At 38.5% G+C, this 10836-nt stretch overlaps 1 protein-coding gene across 1 annotated transcript; it reads left to right on the top strand.

The window, feature by feature from the left end:
- Window positions 1–1089: 1089 nt before the first annotated feature.
- Window positions 1090–8639, top strand: LOC128234813 (uncharacterized). Its single transcript, XM_052949341.1, has 10 exons — window positions 1090–1251; window positions 3380–3571; window positions 3941–4015; window positions 4625–4807; window positions 4930–5028; window positions 5309–5413; window positions 5655–5832; window positions 5954–6053; window positions 6419–6574; window positions 6854–8639. Exons 1-10 carry the CDS (start codon window positions 1179–1181, stop codon window positions 7391–7393), a joined length of 1701 nt encoding a protein of 566 aa, XP_052805301.1. The 5' UTR covers window positions 1090–1178; the 3' UTR covers window positions 7394–8639.
- The last annotated feature ends 2197 nt before the right edge of the window (window positions 8640–10836 follow it).

Below are 10836 nucleotides of genomic sequence, written 5' to 3'. Positions count from 1 at the left end.
GCATTGTGATAGCGCTGGTGATAGTGTCATCGTCAGGGCATTGTGTTAGCGCTGGTGTCGGTGTCGTCGTCACGACATTGTGATAGCGCTAGTGACGGTGTCATCGCCAGGGCATTGTGATAGTGCTGGAGACGGTGTCATCGTCAGGGCATTGGGTTAGTGCTGGTGACGGTGTCGTCGTCAGGGCATGGTGTGTGCGCTGATGACGGTGTCGTCGTCATGGCCTTGTTAGAGCGCTGTTGCCGGTGTCGTCGTCGGGGCATTGTGTGAGCGTTAGTGTCAATGTCGTCGTCGGGGCAATGTGTGAGCGCTGTTGCCGGTGTCGTCGTCGTGGCATTGTGATAGCGCTTGTTTGGGTGTCGTCGTCGTGGCATTGTGATGGCGCTGGTGACGGTGTCGTCGTCGTAGCATTGCGATGGCGCTTGTGTCGGTGGCGTCGTCTGGCCACCATGAGCGCGCTGGTGTCGGGGCATTGTGATAGCGATGTGTCGTCGTCTGTGTATTCTGATTGCGCTGGTGTCGGTGTCGTCGACAGGGCATTGTGATAGCGCTGGTGTCGGTGTCGTCGTCGTAGCATTGCGATGGCGCTTGTGTCGGTGGCGTCGTCTGGCCACCATGAGCGCGCTGGTGTCGGGGCATTGTGATAGCGATGTGTCGTCGTCTGTGTATTCTGATAGCGCTGGTGTCGGTGTCGTCGACAGGGCATTATGATAGAAAAATCGTTTACCTTCGTCATGACTCAAAAACCGTTCAAGATATTCATAATTATGAAACACACGTTGTTACACGTAAGTGTATAGCAAGGCCCATAACTCTGGCTTCAATGAGTGACGAATTATGCCCTTTGTTTCACTGATAAAAACAACAACATACGGGCTTAAGCTTTCGCTCCGGGGTGCTCTTTTTGTAAATTGTAACTTTAAACGTTTCATTTTTAAAGAACCATTCTTTGATGTTGACAACGAGTTTGAAGTACTTATTTATTCTTTGAACTATCGCTTTCATGTCATGACAATCTCAACAATATTTACCTCGTTTTCAATGCACTTGGCAATATATTTCCTCCTTCTACACACTGGCTATTAAACCAATCTGGACTATGCCCAATCGTCATTCTTAACATGTGATAGTGGTAATAACTACTTAATGGTTTGCCTTTTTAACACGATCTTGTAAAAATGCAAAATTTTACTAGAATTATACTTATCGTGATACTATGGAACATAACAGTAACCTTACAACAGGATGACGGTGAGCTTGTTTTGAGATAACTATTATGACCGTTTTCAAAGTTTTTTAATACACCAACCACTCTTTTATTAGCTAATCGTTTCACTGTCAAATATAGCATTGATTATTGATTTTATTCGTTGCTGATACCTTAATTGCATTACGCCTGAAGTTGTCAATGGAGAACCGCATACCATCCGTAAACCAACGACTTGAATCCTTTTGGAAGTCCAACCTGCGTCTAGAACCTTACTATGTGCATGGTAGATCGCTTTTTCTCCCACCTCAGATAAGTAGATCCATTAATTTAACCATGCTAGAAATTCTTTTCTCCCACCTCAGATAAGAAGATCCAATAATTTAACCATGCTAGATAATCTTTTCTCCCACCTCAGATAAATAGATCCAATAATTTAACCTTGCTAGATATTCTTATCCTGCCCATGGGCGAAGATAAAATGCCCGTATGGAACTCCTTTTTCACGGTCACCTCATTATAATTACCTACCTTGTTAAAGACTGTCGTCAGTAGCATCAAGGAAATCTTGTCTTATGGAAATATTTAGAACGCTAATTAATTATTTCTCGCTTCAAATGTCACCATAAAACAATTTTCACGCACCATTCAAGAAATAATGCTTTATTTTCCTTAGACCTATTTAAAAAGACCGATTTGACTATTAACATTAACTGGATCACTTCGCGCATATCCATGACAACCACGTGCTATCGCATATCCATACGCAATTATTTTCGGTAAACCTCGTTTCCGCAAAACACCCTACGCTCGGGGCGGAATGAACCTATCTTACACTCTCGGCCATGGAAGATACTTATAATCTTGCCCACGGGCGAAGATAAAATGCCCGTATGGAACTCCTTTTACCACACTGTAATTACCTCCCTTGTTGAAGACTGTCGTCAGTAGCATCAAGGAAATCTTGTCTTATGGTAATATTTAGAACGTTAATTAATTATTTCTCGCTTCAAATGTCACCATAAAACAGTTTTCAGGCACCATTCAAGAAATTATGCTTCATTCTCATTAGAACTATTTAAAAAGACATATTTGACTATTAACATTAACTGGGTCACTGCGCGTATATCCATGACAACCACGTGCTATCGCATATCCATACGCAATTATTTTCACTAAGTAAAAAAGAGTTCCAGCAAAAAATACATTCTTACTTAATTTTGTTTAACTGAGGTGGGAGAAAAAGCATCTACCATAGCCGCTCGTATAAGATAGGTTCATGCCGACCCTCGCGCAAGGTGTTTTGCGGAAACTCGGTAAACCTCGTTTCCGCAAAACACCCTACGCTTGGGTCGGAATGAACCTATCTTACACTCTCGGCCATGGAAGATACTTATAATCTTGCCCACGGGCGAAGATAAAATGCCCGTATGGAACTTCTCTTTATGGTCACCACATTGTAATTACCTCCCTTGTTGAAAACTGTCGTCTGTAGCGCATCATGGAAACCTTGTCTTGTGGCAATATTTAGAACGCTAGTTAATTATTTCTCGCTTCAAATGTCACCAGAAAACAGTTTTCACACACCTTTCAAGAAATAATGCGTTTCTCTTCTTAGAACTATTTAAAGACCGATCAGACCATTTACATACTCTGAATCACTGCGCGAATATCCATGACAACCACGAATTATCGCATATCCGTACGCAATTATTTTCACTAAGCACAAAAGAGTTCCAGCAAAAAATACATTCTTACTTAATTTTGTTCAACTGAGGTGGGAGAAAAAGCATCTACCATAGCCGCTCGTATAAGATAGGTTCATGCCGGCCCTCGCGCAGGGTGTTTTGCGGAAACTCGGTAAACCTCGTTTCCGCAAAACACCCTACGCTTGGGTCGGAATGAACCTATCTTACACTCTCGGCCATGGAAGATACTTATAATCTTGCCCACGGGCGAAGATAAAATGCCCGTATGGAACTTCTCTTTATGGTCACCACATTGTAATTACCTCCCTTGTTGAAGACTGTCGCGACCCCCTTAACTCCTGGCGGAAAAGTGGCGACAACTTTTCAGGACCCAGATGGAACTCTGTTTACGCGTATGTTATAATCACACTTAAATCTAAATTCATGTTTGTGTGTATTTAAATATACCTGTACATACACTTAGGGCCCAGGGTGTTCCATGTGTCAATGCCGGAAGCGTGGCACACTGCCTGTGAAGTTTGCAGGGTGACGAAGAGCCTTCTGTTACCCGAACTCTCCGACCGACCACTGTTTCAAGACCAGTTGAAGGAGACTATGCAACCCGGCGACTTTGTGTGGATCAACGCCAAGCAGCTAACCTTTGTCTTTACATATAGTAAGTTTCATTCTCTGAAAACATTGAATTTGTTCGTAAATCATGTGAAGATAAATTGACAAGGGTGCCTAAAATTAAGGTTTAATCCTGAAATCCAGATTGAGAGCGCTTTAAGCTTCAGACTTTTGTTCGGTTGTTCAGTTTGTTTCTGCTCGGACATTTCCTTCAAAAACCGTAAAAATACATTTTCAAAAGGGGTCTTAGCCCCTGAACCATGCTTTTACCCCCGTTTTGTTCGGGATTGAACCACTGAATTTACTAAATGCATTATTTTATTTCGCGCATGCATAAACGGATAACACAGGACTTATATATTAGATTCAATGAGACAGCTTTGCTTGATTATGTTTGTTATCCGGCTGTTTATAGGACGAAAGTACCTGCGGCTTGCGTACGCATATCAGAATCTGACCCTTCAGAACTGTCTGTGTTTTGACGGAAAAAGTAAGTTTGTTTCTATGTTTTATAGCTGCACTATCATATATTGACCATTTTCACAACTTTAAACAACAATCTTGAATGAACACAATTTTGCTTAAACAGGAAACCAGTGATAAAATACTGGTGACAAAATATCAGATCACAGTATTGAACATTTTATTGCTAAAATTTTATGGCTAAAAGCGTTACTAACGCTTTAAGAAAAACGAGCTTTTCAGCATAAACTATATTTTTGGAATGTAAATGTTAAAAATTGCAATCTGGTCTTTTGTCGGCAGGCATATTTCACTGGTTCTTAGACAATAACGCAAACATTGGCTCATTTTTAGACGATAAATCAAAACTGTCCATCTGTGAGAGTGCAGCTTTTACTGTCCATCGAAAAAATAATTCTTATCTCACAAATAGTTCGCCAATGTTGTCATTGTTTTTTGAAAAATACATTTTTTTGTCGGACCCGCAAAAAATATTACTGTCATAACTTCTTTTAAAATACCGAATTATAGGATTTTCATAATTTAACTGTGCTTTCTGATGCAAAATAATAAAACAATGTTCACCCTGTCTTAGCAAATGAACTCGGATACAATTAAGGTGAATCATATGTTCAAGTCTATACTCTGTGTGGGACTGGTGGTGCGCGGATCAGCTGGCGGGAGGCGGCCGTTACTTGCGGGTCTATGGGTACCTGGCAGGTCATACAGCCGTCAAATGTACAATCCGCCGTTGGCTTGCTGAAGGATGAGATGCCCGTCTGGCTACAGAAGTACAGGAACAATATCCTCCCGGAGACTGGTAAGTCATTGTAGTCTCACCGCGTTTCCGTGAACAAGGCCGCAGAAATTTGCTATACATTGGACAGACATGAAGTGTTTTAAAACGTGTTTTGTAGACGCGATTTTGTTTTTGTCCTTTAGAATCCGAGCTGTGTATGGGACTGGAGAGACAGACGGACGGATCGTTCGCCGACCGGGTAGACAACTGCTCCAGCAAGCATTCATTTTTCTGTGTCAGGGGTAGGTGGACTGGAATGGAACTGTTTATTAGAAAAACTTCCGCCTGAACCTTACCATAAGAGGATTATTTATGAAACAATTACTGTTGTTACTTTCATATATAATTTATATTCTTTTACCATGTTTAAAATTAGCCACGTGGCATTGGGGGTTATGTACACATCGGCATCGAGATATATATTAATTGAAATCAACCTGTTTAATCCATTATGTTTCTGTTCTTGTTCACGACTATTAATCTATATGATTTAACAATGTATTATATTTCTGTACTTGACAGGCCCGGATGAGTATTCTCCGACCCTTACCCGTCGGTCGGAACCAGTTTCCGTGGTAACGGGCCATGGCGACCATGACAACACGAGCGTCCATGTAGATGAACACGGTACATAACACAGACTGGTCATCATCAACTTAACAGTTATCTATACATTATTAAACCCATTCTGAAACGTTGGAATAGAAGAATAACATGATACGTATAAATGTATCAAACATGATGCAATATTAAATAACAACACATATTTATTTACTATCCTATTAACATATTATGCTATACATCTAATGTAAATGCTAAATTAACAAAAACTTATATAACTACATTTTTGAATATGCTTTGTCTACAGGCAGAGAAAGCAATGCAGACAACCAGGACACTGCTCGTCCCGGTCTGGTAGTTGGTGTGGTTGGCGGGTTGGCGGCGTTGCTGGTGGTGCTCCTTGTGGGGTTCGGCGGCCGCTACGTTCTCCGCCGCTATCGCCTTAGACAACAGTACAGGAAGAGTCGCCGCAGATACAACGACAGGTAACGTACAGACTTGATAAAGAGTGCGTGATCTGCTGAAATGATGATGATGATGATGATGATGATGATGATGATGATGATGATGATGATGATGATGCCTTAAGCTCTTGGTAAATTCCAGAAAGACGACGCTCAGTTCTCGGTCGGAAGCTGAGACCCGCCGGGATATGAGCCAGCCATCCGTGCAGCGTTCCGGGTTCACAAAAACCGCCCTCATCGAGGTAACGAGTACCTTGCAAACTATTTATCTTAGTTAGGAAGCGTCTTATTTATTTTTGAGGAAATGGCAGATTATTTGATGGGTTTCATTTGTGAAACTGTCATTATAGATCAAATGTACATAATCCATTGCATAATCTTTAAAATGTTTTTCTTTCTTCAGAATGATTTACAATAATTTTGAGATGACTAGCCTTATGCCATGCCGCTCTATAAACGAATGCTAGCATTACCTTCTACTGTACATTGTTCTATTGACTACTTTTTTGTCAACCTAAGAGATATATGAATTATGTGATCATATAGTTTAATACACATATGGAGATGGTAAGCGCATGCAACATACTGCAAAAATGACTTCTTTCAGGGAGAATACGAGAAGAGCTACTCTACCCTACAGAATGACGTGGTGCGACAGTGTAAAACCCGGATGATGAGTGACTTGCGGGGTCGGGATTCCCAGGCGCCCCTTAAACCCTACCACAGCATGGACGGGCTCAATAAGGAGGGAGACGCGCTGCAGGTTGTATTCCTTGATTCCGTCGTTTGATAAACGTGTGTAGATGTTAATGTCAAGTACTTGTATTTTGGAACAAGCACAAGTATTTTAGTCATTTAAACGTGTTTCTTTGTTTTTGTTTTAGGAAATAATCATTGATTCATTAAAGAATATTTTTACGTCTGGTTATTCGTTCTAATACGTGTCATCAATTAAAAACAAAAGAATTAAAAATGTTTGCTGTTAAAGAGAAAAATTGTTTATCTTTGTTTTTGACTGCTTTATCGTCTATTTGTATCCAAGGAACTGGACGGGTATGAGGACTACAACCCTCAATGTACAGACCTCACCCTTGAGAACGGCCGCCTCCATGTGGCCGGCTTCCCCGCGCCGGATCAGGAAATGTACGAAAACACACGTCCTGTTCAACAGAAGACCGCAAATATTGTTAAAAAAGCGAACGGCCGTTCTCAAACAATTGAAGATGCCGCGACACCAGCGCTTCCGGGACACAAGATGAAGGTTCATGGAGTAAGGAGCCAACGCGGTGACAATTATGATGACCCTAGAGCAAGAGTCGAGACTTACGACATTCCGCCGAAGAGACAAAAAGGACGATTCAGACTCCAGAAAAACAGCAATGAAAAGACCTCTATCAACATGAAGGCGGAGCAAACGCAACTGTTAAGGACTAAAGAAATGGTCAAGGACGTTGCTACCATCGATGACCTTGACACGTACGAGAATTCCAGCACACCCTCTGTCGGGAGAAAAGAGGTCAACTCGATTGACGACCTGGACTGTTATGAGAACTATTTGTTGACCAAAAAAGAAGCCCAGTGACATTTGCAGACGCTGTGTATATACGAGTATGCATCGGATAACGTGTATAGATTTTGTGTAAATAATTTGTTTTTAAATATATGTTATATATATATTATTATTTTTAATATGCATTGTTACTACTGGTTTTAACTTTTAACGCAGTTCGATGTAATTTTGTTATTTGTTTGATATGGACATACAGTCGAAACTCGATGGCTCGATATTCTAGGGACCGGCCAAAGTACTTCAAGCCTCGAGAATATCGAGCCAAACGGGATTGCTTACAGAATGTTATTTTTGCATTTGTTATATAAAGTCTTATTTACCTCGTTTGTTATTGACTACGCTATCTCCGCAAGAGAAGGAATAGTATTTATTGGGCATACTTACGCACCCTAAATTTCGTAATATGACTTATTCGATTATTAAAAAATATCATTTTATTTTTTTATTCATAATAAAAATACATTTATGCGAAAACAAGCAATGTAAACAGTGGGTAACACAAACATAGCTTAAAAGTTATGTCAAAATGCATAGTAATTTAGGGATGGATAACAATTACAGACAGAACTTAAAGTGATGGCATGTTTATTCAAACTGTTAAACGATTTAAATTTGATAATGATTATATTATCAGTCAAGCAATTTTAATCGATTAGCGCCTTGTGCTAAATGAAGCCAATCAACCAAATCAAGGTGTGAGATTCTTAACTGAACCCGCGACAATGACATCGACCCAATCAAACAAATCAAGGTGTGAGATTCTTAACTGAACCCGCGAAAATGACATCGACCCAAGCAAACAAATCAAAGTGTGAAATTCTTGTTTGGGACCGCGAAAACGACTTCGAGCGTGGAGAAATATCGACCCTCAAGATATCGAGCCATCCGATCGAAATTTATATGAACAAAGAGTAAATAAAAATCGGTCCTTTTAATTTGGTTCGAGCCAACGAGGATATCGAGCCATGAGATATCGAGCCAACGAGTTTCGACTGTACATGTATTAATATTTTGTTTCAAAAACGTTTTGATTATCAGATAGTATAAGATTGACCACTTTGAAAGGGACCTTCGATCACATCAGTCTTGCTTAACTAATTATATGCGACTCGTGTGGAACGCAAAATCTAAATTAATTCAAATATTTTAAAAGCTTTTCAACTAATTAGAGAGCTCCTAGTAAGAGACCCCTTCAACTGATTTGAAGATCTCTTTAATCCATTTGAAGAAGTCTTATATTATGTGCTACTATCATTATATAAATATTGCCAGCACAAAATAAATTGTTGTTTTCACTAGTTGAATGTTCAAATCATACTGAAGAGAGCTCTATTTCAGTTAATGAGGGAAAATGGATGGTAGATATCGCCAGTTCTAACATATCAGTACTTATCAATAATTGATTTGAAGATATATATCTCTATATATTCTATTAATATAGATCTCTCTATATATTCTATTAATATAGATATCTCTATATATTCTATTAATATAGATCTCTCTATATATTCTATTAATATAGATATCTTTATACATTCTATTAATATAGATCTCTCTATATATTCTATTAATATAGATATCTCTATATATTTTATTAATGAGCTCTTTAATTCAATTGTTGAAAGCATTCATTTTGGCTAAATTGAACATAAGAACACAATATATAACTTTGATTTGGTGATATGTCCAATTTAATTAGAGAGGTCTCCCATTTAATCGGTTATAGCTCTAATTCAAGTCAAGAGCTTTTTAGTTCAGTTTATTTGGATACATCTTCAACTGAATTGGTGAGCTCTCCGAATGATTTTGGATCTCTTATCAAATTGATGCTAACATCAGTTCGATTGGGAGCTATCATTCATTGCTTCACGGGGAATATAATTATTGAAGAACAATATATGTAGATTTGGCGTTTCATAGACCCTGTTACTGGATGTTCAAAGCGTCGGGTCTGTTTATTTTGTTTTTAAATTTGTAGAGAAATCGAAGGAACCTAAGGATATCAACCAAATACAAATAATGTTGAAGTATGTCTTTACTATAACATTTCTAAACCGGGGATAAATGTACTCGTTTTTAAGATCGGAATATCATAAAGTACACGTATTGAAGATGCACTATTGCCAATGATGAAACATTCAGGGACAGGTAATCCAGTCAAAGCATAATTTTTTTTAATCGATTAAAATTATAAGCGAACAATCTGACGTCATTTTCATGACGTAACACAGTGATGAAATCAAAATGGCGACCAAAATAAGTTTGTTTATGTTCTTTACCCTTTTAACAATTGTCCACACGAAGATACACCATCATAAACGGTTTAATACCAGAAATATAGGTAAGTCCACGGACGCATTAATGTCAAGAGTTATTTTTTAGCCAAATAGTTCATATAATCTACAGTAGAAAGCCTGCTCTGTAAAAATAGATGCTAGTTTGAATTACAGAGATCTACAAAACCATACCTACAATGATCATGATACAACATACAGTAAGGAACAACTATAAACAGTGTATCAATGAAAAGGTTATTATTATTTTTATTATTATTTAAATACAGTCGCGTAAAGGATTCCGGATCACTAACGACAAACCCATAGCTGCATTATTATTCTGAGGGACATATGAATTAATCTATATACATGTTTAGATACCTGTGGGCTAGATTTCATTACACCCACATCATGGTGAGCTTTCGATAACCTATCAACTGTCAAACACATGAATGACTCATTTAATATTTTGAAATATACATTTTGTTTTTGTTGAAACCTTCATTTTCCCAAAATATTCATGATATTATCCCAATTAATTAAATACAGATTCTGTGAGTGAATAAAAAACCCCAACCAATTTCGTAAAATTGCAAAATCTTGGTAAAATAATATATGAAATAAAGATCTAAAGATGAAATAATTATATCTTAAACATTGCCGATAAGCATACTATACTATAAACATAAGCAAGTACGCCTTTAATACCAGGCAAATTCAAAGCACTGAGAATGCTGAACGGCTTGAGCGATGATTCCTTCTATGTGATATTCAATAAAGATTAAATGAATGATAGCATGGCATCGTCCGCTCGCTCTCAAGCCTGCCCGTCCACTTACTCACTACTCAAAACCAGCCCACAACCCAGCCCACACACCATACTGATCCAGTGTATTCCATGAGCAGCAGAATATATCGGGCATCATAGCACAAGGTGGTTTTCAGATTCAACTAAATTTTTATAGTAGTGTGTAATTCTATAATGCTTATTAGCTTTAATTTTAACAATTGTAGTAAAAGAAGATAATTTCTATTCAGATCATAGCTTAAACAAAGAGAGTAAAACAAAATGTACATATTTAAACCAATTATCCATAACAACTCTTTATGGAAATCATTAGAATGTTCATAGCATATGACTTACATACGCAGGGGTTGATGAACGCCAATATACGTTTG

This window comes from Mya arenaria, chromosome 5 (genome assembly GCF_026914265.1).
Source record: "Mya arenaria isolate MELC-2E11 chromosome 5, ASM2691426v1".
NCBI classification, from domain to species: Eukaryota; Metazoa; Mollusca; class Bivalvia; order Myida; family Myidae; genus Mya; species Mya arenaria.
The sequence above is the reverse complement of the archived record's forward strand: the minus strand, read 5'-3'. Positions and strand labels throughout refer to the sequence as shown.